Raw genomic sequence first — 16,551 nt, forward strand, 5'->3', positions numbered from 1 at the left:
ATACACCCACACACGCACACCTCTTTTTTTTTTTTTTTTTTTTTTTTTGTAATCCGTTGTATATTCACCATTTATATGAGAACATATGAGTTCACTATTGTACCTTGTAAGAGATATCTTCCATAAATAAGTATAGTCATATTAGTGAATTTGGAAGAAATAAAATACATTAGTAATTTTAGTGCTTAATAAAATTCTTTTTTTTTTTTTCCCCCTTTGATAAGTCCTATGAGGTATACCATACTCATAATGTTTATGCTATTAATTTAATTTACCTTTTTAATTTAAACTCATAAAACAACCTTGAAAAAAAAAAAAAAAGTTAATTTTTAATACATTTTAAATATTTGTATTATACATATATATATATATATTTATATACATACATATACACATATATATACATACGCGTACATATGCGTAGCATACCCAATGCCTTACATAAATTTTTAATGTGCGCTTACCAAGAAGTAAAAAATAAAATACCGACCTTTTTAATTGTTCTGTCATATATCTACACATCTGTGAACAATCAATGCATTTTAAATTACACCATATTTGTTATAATTAAATGAGTAAAACAAATTAATCGTGTTTTCAGCCTATTATGTCATTTTTTATAAAATAGCAACGCTGTAATTTGTTTAATTACATGTTGGATTCTTAACACCCCCTTAATCGTGAATATTATTTTACATTATATATTTTACGTTGTATATTTTACGTTGTATATTTTACGTTGTATATTTTACGTTGTATATTTTGCATTGTATATTTTGCATTGTAAATAATTTTTCCCTTATATTTTTTTCCTCTTAAGTATTCATCTTTTTATCTTGACTTTTTTCTTTTCTTTATTTTCCTTTCTGTGAACACATTTTATTATTTATTAGTGTCAATACGTATTCTTATAAAAAGAGCTACTAATTTCATTACGGATCTACAGAATAGTTTATTTACAATAAGTGATATCATAGCAGTATCTTTAATTACAGATTATTATATTGTCATTAAATGATCCCCTTATTTTCCAAAAAATGTGTATGCTTATCGTTTGCATTATATTACACTAAAAAGCATTAACACCATAAAAAAAAAAAAAAAATACAATAGTAAAATAAAATAATAAAATAAAATAATAAATATAAATCTAGTAAGTTTTTTCATAGAACAAAATTTGCATATAACCGTTAACGTATATGAACGTTTTCTTATATATTGTTGTACGCACGTTTGTTGATCTCTCGAGAATTTTGAACAAATTGACTTGTACTTTTGTCTCCTTTGGAAGACATTATATATGTGCATAAATATATACATATATATATATTAATGATTAACATGGCAGCGTTTAATGCCATTTTTTCCTTTTTTTTTTTTTTTTTGTCTTGTTACATTATTAGTTATTATTTATATTCAAATTATTTATAATCAACGTACATGCATATATACACATATACATACATTTTTAACTCCTTATGATGTAAGACACTTTATACAAATTACAAAGAACGTATTTGAGAAAGTTCTTGTTATGACACATGTATTATAGATGTGTAATGTTTTGTATAATATAAACAATATATTAGGTAGTACTTTGTCTTATGTTTTTTCTTTTTAAATACATTATTCTACTATTAGATAATAGTATATTACACAAACCTATGATACAGGTATTTTCAGGGGGATAATAACAAACTGAAAAAATAAAAACAATAGGAGGGAATACGTTGGAACATTTACTATACTGCTAAAGGTGTAAGGGGAAGATATACAATATAATATCACAAGGAAGAAAAAAAAAAAATTATTAAATAAAAAAATGAAGAGAATAATTAAAAGATTTAACGATAACCCATCTTCAACACAATTCGAAAATGAAACAAATAAGGACATAGACCCTGTAGAAAGAACTTTAGAGACAAAATATAGAGAGAAGGAAGGAAATATGGACATAGAAAATATTGATATAAAAGATGACGCAACAAACAATTTTAATTATATTAACAGATATTTAACAGCAATTTTTGATATAGCAAAAAATGATGATTCCTCTTCATCAAAAGAAGACAACATAAAAAAAGGTACTAATGGAATTAATAAATTTACGGAAGAAATTTCACGTTTTAGCACAAAAAATCATAATGTAGATGATGAATGGGAATTAGGTAATACATATGAATTTGAAACAGTGGAAAGTGGAAATGTCCAATATGACATTTCTTCTCTAAGTAGGACATCAAATGTAGAGTATCACACTTCGCTAAATAGGGAAGTAAATCGTATCAATGTAGATAATTTAAAATTAAAGAAAGCCCGTACAGATATAATTGATGATAAAAATTGTGATAATATATTTGCAAACAGGGAAGTATTTAATTATTTTTATTCATTTAACGAAAATGACCACCTAGATGTATGGCTTAAAAGGAATGAAGACCTTTTTAACTTTCCCAAAAAATATAATGCAGAAAAGGACATAAATGGAAAAGAGGGTACATCAAGAGAAAAGTTTAACGACGATGTTGTAAAGGAAAAGACCTCAACTGAACGGAGAAATAAGTACACTCAGGAAAATGCTCCGCATTCTTCAAGCGGGAAAAAATATGCGGACAGTCTGCATCAGAAAGATAATCAAGAGCAGCTACAGCTGCAGCAACAGCAACATCATCAACTAATGCACCAGTATGAGAATAATATAAACCGAGGAATGGATTCAGCGAAGAACACAAATAAAGGTAAAAGGATTGAGAAGGAACAAATTCACAAGACATCGCATGATGAGTTAAGTAAAAATCTATTTCGTATGCATAATTACCAAAGTGAGGATGTACTTTATAGCTACTTCAGTGATAACGTTAGCATAAGTGATAAGCAACTAAAAGAAAGGTCAAATGAAAATATATTACAGGATCAGTGGAATGTAATACATAATTATTCTGGGAAAGGATTTAACGAATTTGCAAAGACGAATAATAACGAATATTACGAAGGAGGTGGAAATGATAAAATTTACAGCACTTATCAAAAAAGTAGAAGTGTCTATCCGAATTTTCCTTATCTTAAGCAAAGCAGTTTTTTAAAAGATCATTTAACTGAGGCTTATACAAACATTTTGGATAATAGAAAATATAATGTTCCTATTAAATTACAGAATTTAGAAATTGGTACAGATGATAATCCATTTTTTTCGGAACATATTAAGGAAAATATCAAAAACGAAGAAATGAAATTAAATCAACCCCCTGAAATGTGCCTTGATAATAAAAGGGTGGGCCCTTATAATTATGAAGATTATAATTTTAAGCATAATATTTCTCATTATAACAATATAAATGAAGATAAGAACACTTTTTGTTCAGGTATAAATAATGAAGTTCAGAAGGAAGTAGAAAATGATGGGTTAAACAAATATGATAATGTTATGTTGAATAGGAAAAACAACGTGAGTCAGGGAAAAACAGAAATTACCAATTTGTTTAAAAAAGATGACACACAGAAAGAGTGGAGTAATTTCAATAATAAGCAAGTCATATGTAGTGATATTGAAGGTTTAAGTATGAATAATAATTTAGTGAAAAATTCGATGAGGTATGACAATATAGAAGTAAACCAAAATTTAAGTAAAAAAAGTAAAGATAACTATTTGGAAAAAATGAGAGATTATATGTTACATAACAATGCCCTTTTTTCGAAAAAACCATATTTAGAAGAGAATAAAAAATGGGTAAATGAGGTAGATGAAAATGATCCACAAAATAATGTTAATGAAGGAAGTTTCAGAAATTCTGACATGTGCCGAAGCTTATTGTTGTCTTACTTGAGTAAGCAGGTGAACAGCATCGGAGTTTATGAACTGAATAATGAAGCTACAAAGAATTTTAATGGTGAAAAAGTTCGCGGTGGGAATTTAGGGCAGTACCAAGGGGACGTTGGAGGGTCTTCAGGGAGCGGTGCCATCAAGGGGAAAATTAATAATAACGATGATAATAATGGGTGTGATAATAATGGGTGTGATAATAATGGGTATGATAATAATGGGTATGATAATAATGGGTGTGATAATAATGGGTGTGATAATAATGGGTGTGATAATAATGGGTGTGATAATAATGGGTGTGATAATAACTGGTGTGATAATAATGGGTGTGATAATAACTGGTGTGATAGTAATGGTAGTAATTATAGTGGAAACCGTGCATTTTTTCAAAATGATCATAACGGTATGCATAGCTCAAGTGTTAAGGACACACACAATATGGAGAAAATACGTGGTTGTAGTTACAAAGAGAACAATTTTAACGAAAAAATTCAAAAATTAAACGAAAAGGAAAGAACAGTTTCTACGTTATGGGAAAATAACTCAACCATAGAAGGAAATTGTTTTAACAATTATCTTGACTCTTATGCTAATTCAAATGATATTAAAAAGAATAAATGCATACAAAAAGGATCATTCAGTGGAATGAGTAATCTTATTAATGATAGTAGAAATAACCATGTACTAAAGGAGACGCTAAAAAATAAGATAAAGTTTTTACTGGAACATGAAAGTGATGACATTTTGTTAAGTGAATATATTATAAATACCATAAATGATTATAATAAAAGCAAATGCAACATGGATAGTACTACTATATATGATAATAACTACAAAACGGAAGGACATATATGTGAAGATATTAGAACCAAAAATAATAATTACACAGAAAAAGACAAAATAATAGCTACCGAAGAAAATATTAAGAGAACAGATGATCAGATGAACAATCAAATAGTGAATAACAATTCAGATACAATACTTCATAAATGGAGGAACATGGAATGTAAACATACCTCTAATACACTTTACAATAAAGTAGAGGATGAATTGTATGATACTACTAATTCCCAGATCCAAAACACAGGTGAGGGTAGTAGTTCGACAGTTTTAAATTTCAATAATATATTATTACCTGAACAAAATAGTTATAACCAGCTTAATAAAAACATGAATATTAACTTGAATGTTAGCGATTTAATATCATTGCTAAACGCAAGTTCTGCTATAAATGGAAGTGATGTTATTTGTTCTGGTAAGGACCTCACTAGTAGTAAGGACTCCAAGTATTATTTAAGTCGATGTGACGAATTTAGAAAAAGCTGCAATTTCGAGGAGGGGTTCTCGGCCAGTTCCTCGATGTTTGAATCAAAAAGCGACCATAAGATTAGTGGTGCTGTTAGTAAGCTTGATATTAGGCTCGATAGTATGCACGACAGTATGCACGACAGTAAGCACGACAGTAAGCATTGTAACGGACCAACCTATAGCACACACGAGGGGTCCGGCAGAGAAAAAGGGGTAGTGTGCAACTCCCCCTCAGAATTCGCTACAAAGATAGAAACTGTACATCTTAATAATAAAAAAAGAGAGTTCAGTTACAATAATGAAAGAGGAGTGGTGCGTTATGCTGCTATCGGAAGGGAAAATAAAGATAATGACATTTTTGGAAAAAAGAATAGCATCTATCAATCGAACGAACAAAGAGATTTCACAGTAAATGAATCACAATATGAAAAAGTAAATAATCTTGTACATTTCATAAGTAAAAATAGTACGTTGGATGGAAATGAAAACTGTGCAGGGAATACCATTAATAGTACTTTCCCAAATAGTAATAATGTAAATAGTAATTCGAGTCATATAATGATACAGAATCATACAAAGGATAGAAGCATGTTCGAATACACTAAGAAGGAAACATATTATAAAGATAATACGCTCACAGATGATTACATAAAGAAAAAGCATAAAAGTGAAAAATTGATAAGTTCATTCCCTGGTGAGACTAATTCTTATCTTAAAAGCAAATGTGTTAAAAATAACAAATCCAAATGGGATAGTGGTAATTTTGAAAATGGCTATTTTAAAAAAAAGGAGTCGACTTGGAAGGGGCTACGAAATTTTAGTAAGACAGAGGAAACTAATGGAATGTGCAAAGAATGGAGTATGGGAAAGCAAGGGCATAACAAGTATGTTTCTAAATCAAAAGAAAAGGAATCTTCTCTTTGTTTTACAAGGAGCCACCATTACGGTAGAGATAGCGATGCAAATAACAGTTGCAATGAAAGCAGTGGCGGTAATGAAGGTAATACCTGCAGTAGTAGTAGTGATGGTAATAGCGCTAGAAGTACTAGCAAAGGTAACCCTCTCTGGCGAAGGAACACCCACTGGGGGGGAAGGTTGTCCACCAAGGCGTGCCGCAAGGACAGGTACGTAGGGTTTAAGAAAGGTAGTGTTGATATTAATATAAAGCCAAAATTAACGGGAAAATATACTATGTCTTATTTAAAAGAAAATAAAAAAAAAAAAAAAAAATGGGAAGAGATAGATGAATTACCATTTGAGGTGTTAAAAAAATTGGTTACTGAAGAAGAAAACAATTTAGAAAAATTACTACAATCGTTATATGATGACAGAATATTACCATTACTAATTAATATAAAAGGAAGAGCAGATGAATATCATTTAACAGATATATTAAAAAGCAATATAAAAAATGCATATAGTTTAAATACAGAAAAATATATAATAAAAATGAATAAGTCAGCTAACGATTATGTAATATATTTTTCTAATAAGAAAGAAAAAGATGACTACTTCTTTTCTATAAATAATTTGGTAGATGTTTATGATACATCTATGTGGTCTGAATTTGAAAAATATTTAATCCAAATAGCTAATTCTGAGGATCCTAATTTATATACATTTTCCGGGGGCAGATATGGGATGGCAAAAGAATTACAACGAAGAAATTTACCATTTTTTAAAGGGCTATATTTAGGTGAGTTATGCCAAATTGTTCATATAAGTACTAATAAAAAAATTATAGCATATGAAAATAATTACTTAAAGCCTATTTCTCAATGTCATAAATATACAAATGCCAAATTAGGTATTGTAAATACAAGTAGCAAAAATTTGGAAAATTATATTACAACTATAGATGAACTACGATTTTATTTGAGTAAATTATTGAAATATTATAAAGGGGGATTTAACATTTCTACGCTGAAAAAAAAATTAAAAAATAGATTCAACAAACAGCTATGCGAGAGTGTTTTCCACTGTATCAAATTGATAGAGGTCCTACAGTTAGAGCAGCTCAAGGATGTGTGCATCGTCGACACGCAATCCAAGGTTGTGCGAAGCCCCAGCGATGGTTAGATAAACAGAGAGGGGGATGATATTGATGTTGATAGTGATGGGGGTAGAAAAGAGGCTAAGGTGTAAACGTGTGAATGCAAATGCACGGGCTAAGACCGAAACCGCGTGGAGGTGGTGTGCCTAAATGGGGACGTAATATGTGCACATGAGTATGTACCTGTATGTACGTATGTGTGTACATGTAACATCGTGGTACATTTCTTATGTCTATCGGGGAAGTCTCTAAATTTTCATTCATATGTTTTTTTACCCCTCATATATAGTTCTTTTTCATGACAATCCACGGTAACTTATGAAGAGATTCCTTTGCTCCCATACATGAAACCGCATTGCAACGCAGTTGGCAAGATGAAAAGAAGCAAGATGTACATTATTAACGGAAGCATGGTCTCCCTTTACGTATACCTTTTCATACATATGTATGTGCACATATCTGGTATACAATTTTTTTTTTTTTTTTTTTTTTTTTTGTGCTACTCTTCTTTACAAGCAACCCTACGAAATTGGAATGTTTAAAAATGAAAACAATGAAACTTAGATATAGCAGAAGTTTTCCTATTAAATTCTACTAAAAAAAATTATCATAAAAATAATTCTATATTTTGTAAGAGCATAATGCATATACCACATTATATACTTCTGATTTTATAACGTTTCCTATTTTCCATTTGTTCAAAAAAGTATACGATTTTAAAAGTAGGGTAAGACAATTTTACAAAAATACTGTATAAATGAAAACTTATTTTGTTCACTCTTACAATAAATACAATTAAGCATTCATATTACACAGGCAGAACGTTTGATCATGCAAAAATGATGGCAAATGCACACCACTCACATTAAACTCGTATTTTACCTTTTCTCTGCATTCGTAAAAAGGTGTACACGTATGTACTTACGCACATGCATATACACTCATCCTCTCACTCAGTCACTCACTCACTCACACACATACATACATACATACATATGTATATGCAAATATAGGGGAATCTCTCCTGTAACGGACTCCAAATTAGCTAAAATGAAAAGGAGTTCTGGCTTGCAAAAAAAAGGGAAAACATATATCAATGTGCTTTCTTTAGCATGATAAGTTCATGCAAAAGTTAGGATAGAACTTTAAAAATTATTTATATTTCCGTTAAGCGTTTAACTTCACACAATGTAGAATGGTGCGTTTCCTCATTTTCTACTTACAAATTATGTCATTCTATTTTTTTTAAATGTAAAAAATTATGGCATGGTATTTTATTTTTTCAATTTATGTTTCATTTTGCCCCACTCATTTACTCTATATAATTCTCGTATCCTGCTGCCTAAACTTCCTTTCACGTTTTCATATTTGAAGTACTAACTACATAATAATATTTTTATTTTTTCCTTTTTCATCTTAGCAATTATATATAAAATTGTATACACAGAAAGAAGATGAACTCGCAACAACAAAGAAAAAACAAAAAATATAATAATAAAATAATAATAAAATAATAATAAAATAATAATAAAATAGAAAAAAAAAAAGTAATGATTATTTTATTTACTCTTAATGAAAAAATAAATGCATATACCTTGCATTACTCTGTACTTGAATTACCACATATATATATATGTATATATGTATATAGTAGTAATACCATTTTTTAAAAATGATGTGAAGCGCACGTAGGGGAATGGTCAACTTAAAATAATTCTATACTAATGTTAATAATAAAGTAGTTAATTTATTTTTTTTTTTCTAAATATAAAAATGTAAGCATTCAGATTGATATTTTTACTGTGGTTTTTTCTGTAAAATTGTGCTTGTTTTATTTTTTTACGTATTTTCTTCTTGTATGTATGTATATATGTATTTTTTTTTTTTTTTTTTTTTTTTGGTTTGAACTTAATTTTTTATATTTTAAAAAATAGAGAGAGAGAAAAAGAAAAAGAAAAAAAAAAAAAAAACTTTGAACAGATCAATAAGTGAATAATATATATATATATATATATTATTCATTTATGGGAATAATTAAACAATAGTAGATACATATGATGTTTATTCCTCATAAAAACCAGGAAATAAGTCATATATATGAAAGAAACAATGAAGCTACACTTTATATAGGTTATTATATAGAACACGTTCACAAATCAGTGATACACATATCGTCTATTTTTTGTTGTTGCTTTTTATAAAAAATGTCTCTTTATTAGCATATGTGAAAATAGCACCTCATATGTATAATAAATGCAAATGCGCGTCTATACATATATATATAAGTACATAAAATTTCTCCCTGCAGCAAATTTAGATACCCAAGTGGACGAAGAGATCTTGTGTGAACTGTTCATGCAGTGTGGTAATGTGAAGAATGTCCACATACCAAGGGACAAAATCAATGGGCATCATTCGGGTAGTTAACTATAAAACCATTTCGTCCACAACATTTTACTCATTTTTTACTCATTTTTTACTCATTTTATACCCCTTTTTTACTCATTTTTTACTCATTTTTTACTCATTTTTTACTCATTTTATACTCATTTTATACCCCTTTTTTTACTCCTTGTTTACTTTTTTTTTACTCCTTTTTTACTCATTTTATACCCCTTTTTTATCCATTTTATGCCATCAATTTGTACCACCATTGGTGGCTCCGTATTTTTTCCCATCAGGGTACGGATTCGTCGAATACGAATATGAGTACGAGTGTGAATACGCAGGGAAAGTGCTAAACATGACAAAGCTATTTGGAAAAGCGTTAAGATGTAACAAGGCATCTCAAGATAAAAGGTCATATGATGTTGGAGCCAATTTATTTATAGGAAATTTAGATGCAGAAGTAGACGAAAAGATGTTATTTGATATATTTTCATCCTTTGGTCAAGTAGCAACAGTAAGAATAATGCGAAATGAAGATGATACATCAAAAGGACATGGGTTTATATCATATGATAATTTTGAATCGAGTGATATGGCAATAGAAAATATGAACAATCAGTTTATATGTAATAAAAAAGTACATATATCCTATGCTTTTAAAAAAGATACAAAAGGTGAAAGGCATGGAACGGCAGCAGAAAGATTTATAGCAGCAAATAAAGCATTAACATTGTACCCTAATAATGAAAATACAGCTAATGGTATATCTTATAATAGTTCATCAACTATTGATAATACAACAAATAATAGTAATAATAATTATACTTCGATAAATAATGATAATAATTTATTTTTAAATAATATGATGATTTCATCTACAAATATAACTAAATTTCCCCATGATCCTATCCCCCCTCCCCTTATTAATTCTTTCTTTCCAACCAATCCACCACCACCTCTTTCATCCAATTTTATGCCACCAACTCATATTAACATACCACCAAATACAAGATCGAATAATTCGTATATAATGCCCTCAAAGGTTATCAGTAAAATGGTGGGTAGTATGCAACAGAATATGTCACCAAACATGCCACCAAATATGTCACCAAACATGCCTCCAAATATGTCACCAAACATGCCTCCAAATATGTCACCAAACATGCCTCCAAATATGTCACCAATCATGCCGCCAAATATGTCACCAATCATGCCGCCAAACATACCTCCAAACATGCCGCCAATTATGCCTCCAATTATGCCCCCTAACATACCTTCAAATTTTCCTCCAAATTTTCCTCCAAATTTTCCTCCAAATTTTCCTCCAAATTTTCCACCAAATTTTCCACCAAATTTTCCACCAAATTTTCCACCAAATATTCCACCAAATATTCCTCTAAACGTGCCTCCTACTATACCACCCACTATGCCACCAAACTTGCCCCCCATTTCGCCGGACGAAGGAACTTCAAATGCAACATCGAATGTTGAAACTAATCAAGTGAAAGAAAGTAAGGAATGTATAAACACCGAAAATCATGATTAAAAAATTAGCAGTAAAAAATTAGGAGTTAAATATCCGGAGTAAAAAATTAGCATAAAACAATTTGGAGTAAAAAGTGCACAATGAGCTATTTTTTGTAAGTACATAAAAGTTATGCCTACACGACGGTTCGTTTTTCCCAAAATTTGCAAAAATAAACTTCAGTTATGAAGACATGCTAGTATGTGCTTATTTGAAAAGTACGCACATCTGTACGTACATATATATATATATATATATATGTGTAATTGTGTGTGCTTATTGTTATGTTCCTTTTATACACATTTAAAAAAAAAAATGTTTTTTTGCACATCATCCCTCCCATAAGCAGACCATTTATCATAGCTTAAATGGCTTTTATTCATTGATTCAAGTATGTTTTATTATTTTATTTATTTATTTTTTTTATTAAAATTAATTTTTATATTGTTATAAAAAAGGATATATCAATAAAAGGAACTTTTAAAAATGCAAAAAAATTAAAAAAAAAAAAAAAAGTATAAACTTGTAAAATAATTTAACCCCGTAATTTCCTCATATCGGCATGTTTTTGCTCCTTTACAGTTACTAAAAAATTATGTTTCACGAAAAGGGGCAATACGTTCATGTGTTTGCCCACGCACGTGAGTTCATGTTTATGTGTTTGTGTGGATACATGTATAAATCTATATCTATCATCCACTTGAAAAGGGTAAAAAAGGGCGAACTGTTATACATTACATTTCGTATATATACATATATACATTAACACATATACATATATATATATATATATATACATACATATACACATAAACACATATACATATATATATATATATATATATATATATACCTTCCTATTTATGCACATAATTTGAATGTTAATCAACTCCCAACCGTTTTATAACATGAACTACGGCGATCCCTGCTTAAATTATAAACATATAGTACTACGCCATAATACATGATTGAAAAAAAGAAGCCCATATGAAATAAACAAACAAGGAAAAATAATTGTCTAATACGGAATGTGTCAATGTTTTAGTCTACTTTTAAAATACACTTATGTTTTATTTGTCAAACATTAACATAGGCGTAAAACCTTCTCTCTTACAGTACACCAAAAAAAAAAAAAAAAAGGGGAGAATTTAAAAGTCGTTCCATTAAGGCGGGACAGAAAATTGGGAAGGCTTAAATGTTACTTTATCGTACGTACTCATGCGCACCTGTACCCATGCATGCATATATTCATATATACATACTTTATGCGCGTAGGTATGTATTTATGTAATAAACATTTTTGTACGTTTCCTTCAAAAACAAACAGAGCTCATAACAAAATGAAAGGGGGAAAAAAATACAAAAAATTAAAATTAAAATTGAACAATTTAACGGAAAAAATAATACATGTTCATAAGATTAAAAAGTAAACGCATAATTAAATATGTAAATAGCCAAATAAATCTAAAACGAAATATACGTTTTGTCAAATAAATGTATCACCAAATAAATGCATAATCAAAACAACATGCGCACGAAATGAGCGTAAAAAAAAAAAAAAAAAAAAAAAAAAAAAAAATTTTTTAAAATTCGTTTAATGCTATAATTAGAGTAGAGGGAAAAAATTATTTCTCCTTAAAATTAGCGCATATATATTTCTTGCCAAATTAGTACATAAAAATAGGTACTACGAAAAGGAATTCTTATACGTACATATATACATACTACACGCATGTACGTAAAGGTTTAAAAAATAGCAAGTGTTAAGTGTAATCACAGGCTAAGTTATTGCGACAATGCACTTTAGAAATTGGGATACAAAACAATCTCAAATGTAAATATAACTATATATATATATATATATATATATATATATATATATATATATATATATGCATATACATATATACATTTTTTTGCGTGGAGCAATAAGAGAATTTTTAAGGTAAAGTAAACATTTGCCGCACCCCTTACCAAATTGGGAATAGCGAAGCGCAGGAGTTTTATAATACTCTAAAAGGTGGAGGGAAAACAAGATAAAAAATAGAATAGTAGATTAAAATATATTATAAACTAACTGATATGAAGAGAGGGGCATATAACAAGTTATGACAAACTAGTAACTCCTGATGAACATAATAAAAGGAGTAAAGTCATTAAACGGAGCGTAATACCAGCGTTTAGTAACCATATCGTATTAGCGCAACAGAAGCCTCTGAAGGACTTTCATATGTTAAGAAAAACGGGGGGACAATGATGGTAGTCCACAAAAAGAGTATTAATAAAAAAAAAAAAGGCAGGAACATGTACGAGTTGTACTTAAGTATGCATGAAGAGAAGTATAAAAAAGTGGAAGAAGAAAAAAGTACAAATGATGAAGCTTATGTTGTAGATTTAGAAAGAGAGGTAAAAATAAAGTTAGAAGAACAAAGTAATTTATTGTCAATTAAAGGTATAGATAGAGTTGATATACAACAGAAAAAAGGAAAACATTCAATTATATGTATTCATTATATTAAAAATATGTGTATGAAAAATTTATTTTGTAATTATTTACATCAACTTATATATTCAAGAATACCTACATGTAAAAATTATTTAAAGTATAATTATTGTGCTGATAGGGTAAGAGGTTCATGTATGTTTCGTCATACTTTAGAAAATACAAATAGTAATTATTACAACGATAATAAGGATGAATATTTAGATGATATTATCAAATTTCTACATGAAAAAAATATATGTGTAAATTATCTCTTAGGTTTTTGTAATTTAGGATATAACTGTAGAAAAATTCATATAAATAGGACAAGAAAATATATTAACATTATAAGTATCCTGCCCAAGTTTTATTTAGATGAAATACTAATAAATAAAAGCTTATATACCAATCTATATAGTAACTCGAAAAAGTTTATAAATGATATGAATAAATTAAGGGATGCTTTAATAGTACTAAGTGGTGAGAAGTATTATGATAAAACGAATATTTCGTCCAAAAATGAAAAAGATTATAACTTAACAGATCATTTTAAAAATACAAATACCATGATGAATAATAATAATATTAATGAAAGTCATCATATTATTCCAAATAGTAATGGTACCAGCAGTAGTAGACTGGATACTCCAAGTTCGAGTAATGTCGAAGCGTACACCATGCTTAATAGGCAATCTGCAGTGTTGATGGATGTAAGCGGAATGGTTGGTGTGCACATGAATGGGGTGGAAATAAACAATAAGAGCAACAATAACAGTAGTAACGCAGTTCCTGGGGTACCAAATGATAGTATCATTAAAGTTAACATTGACAGGAGTGACAATAACTTGGGTAACAGTAATAATGATAATAATAATAGTAATAGTAATAGTAATAGTAATAGTAATAGTAATAATAATAACAATAATAATAATAATAATAATAATAATAATAATAATAATAATAATAATAATAATAATAATAATAATAATAATAATAATAATAATAATAATAATAATAATAATAATAATAATAATAATAATAATAATAATAATAATAATAATAATAATAATAATAATAATAATAATAATAATAATAATAATAATAATAATAATAATAATAATAATAATAATAATAATAATAATAATAATAATAATAATAATAATAATAATAATAATAATAATAATAATAATAATAATAATAATAATAATAATAATAATAATAATAATAATAATAATAATAATAATAATAATAATAATAATAATAATAATAATAATAATAATAATAATAATAATAATAATAATAATAATAATAATAATAATAATAATAATAGTAATAGTAATAGTAATAGTAATAGTAATAATAATAGTAATAATAATAATAGTAACAGTAACAGTGTTATGTATAATCAGGCGTGGGAAGAAGGGCATGGTAGCAGCGGCCACATAGATATTAGGATAAACCATAACAACTGTATGGAGGAGAAATATTTAAATAAATATAATACTATATTGAATAACTGGAATAATGAAAAGGCATATCAGCACAGTAATATGAATAAGAACTGTTCATATAATAACGAAAATAAAATGATAGGAACAAATAACGACATGGTATTAAATATACCTAATGTATACGACATAAATAATAGCAAGTTGATTGAAAATGATAAAATAAAAGTTTTTGTTATCAAATGTAATCAAATATCACATTTATATTTATCTATATTATATGGAGTTTGGGCAACTGGTAAAAACAATACAAGAAAATTTATCAATTTATTTAAAGAAAATTATACTATAATTTTTATATTTTCTGTTAATGAAAGTGGAGGATTTCAAGGATATGCAAAAATGATAACAATGCCGATAAGAAATTTATTTGAAAATTTATGGGGTCCAATTACTAAAAGATTAGGTGGTAATTTCCGTATTCAATGGATAAAAATAGCCAAAATCGATTTTGAAGTTTTTAAAAATATGGTTAATCCTTATAATAATAATTTACCTTTAAAAAAAAGTAGAGATGGTACTGAGTTGCCTTTAAATTTAGCTGCAATTATTTGTAATAAAATTCATATTTTACCCAATGAGGATTTCTTAGCTGGAACGATATATGAATATAAAAGAAGGATTAACCACTCTTCCTTTTTTCTTAATTTACATAAACAAAATTTACTTAATACAAATACCATGTGGGATATGCTCATTTTTAATTTAAATCAAAAGTCCGATTGCCAACAGATTACGTTCGTCGATGGAACAGAACAGAGCATTACATAAGTGCACGTGGACAATTTTTACCCCATAGGTCGTATTACATAGCTAAAAAGAGTGTTAAATGTTGGCCGTTAAAAGTAGGAAGTCAACATACGAGTTCACTGTTACCATATAAGTAGGAAGTCAGCATACGAGTTCACTGTTACCATATAAGTAGGAAGTTACCATATGAGTTGGAAATCAAAATTCGAAAATTTAGTTAAATATTGAATGTTAAAAATTCAATATTTTATGTTCAAAAAGGCAGGAATAATTACACAACTCCTTAATTTGGAGCCACGTAAAATTGGCCTAGGAAAAAAAAAAAAATTTTATCGGTGCAAAAAGGTACATATATATTTGTGCATAACATTGCATGTATTGTGTGCATAAGTGCGCATACATGTTTGCAGTGCGTACCTAAATATATATATATATATATATATATATATATATATATATATATATATATATATATATATATATATATATATGTACGTATATATGTACGTACACAAGTATGTATAATATCGTGCGCGACATTTCTCTTGCTGCAAATTTAAATGTAGAGAATTATAAAATAAAAAAAAAAAAAAAAAAAGCCTAAGCAGTAGGCATTACGGAATTAAGCAGTAAGCTATAAAAATATAGCAATGAGCAATGAACAATGAACAATGCGCAATGAACAATGAACAATGAACAATGCGCTAGTAAACAATC

The 16,551-nt window shown here is 28.1% G+C and overlaps 3 protein-coding genes across 3 annotated transcripts; all 3 read left to right on the forward strand.

Moving 5' to 3' along the window:
• Nucleotides 1-1,822: 1,822 nt before the first annotated feature.
• On the forward strand, nt 1,823-7,207 carry PmUG01_13038800 (conserved Plasmodium protein, unknown function; the record flags this gene model as incomplete). Its single annotated transcript, XM_029007378.1, has 1 exon — nt 1,823-7,207. The coding sequence occupies one exon, from the start codon at nt 1,823-1,825 to the stop codon at nt 7,205-7,207; it is 5,385 nt and encodes a 1,794-aa protein (XP_028863773.1).
• A 2,031-nt stretch (nt 7,208-9,238) lies between these two features.
• On the forward strand, nt 9,239-11,115 carry PmUG01_13038900 (splicing factor 3B subunit 4, putative; the record flags this gene model as incomplete). Its single annotated transcript, XM_029007379.1, has 3 exons — nt 9,239-9,311; nt 9,490-9,600; nt 9,863-11,115. 3 exons carry the CDS (start codon nt 9,239-9,241, stop codon nt 11,113-11,115), a joined length of 1,437 nt encoding a protein of 478 aa, XP_028863774.1.
• Nucleotides 11,116-13,350: 2,235 nt separating this feature from the next.
• On the forward strand, nt 13,351-15,855 carry PmUG01_13039000 (YTH domain-containing protein, putative; the record flags this gene model as incomplete). Its single annotated transcript, XM_029007380.1, has 1 exon — nt 13,351-15,855. The coding sequence occupies one exon, from the start codon at nt 13,351-13,353 to the stop codon at nt 15,853-15,855; it is 2,505 nt and encodes an 834-aa protein (XP_028863775.1).
• Nucleotides 15,856-16,551: the final 696 nt, after the last annotated feature.

Source organism: Plasmodium malariae (assembly GCF_900090045.1).
Source record: "Plasmodium malariae genome assembly, chromosome: 13".
Lineage (NCBI taxonomy): Eukaryota > Apicomplexa > Aconoidasida > Haemosporida > Plasmodiidae > Plasmodium > Plasmodium malariae.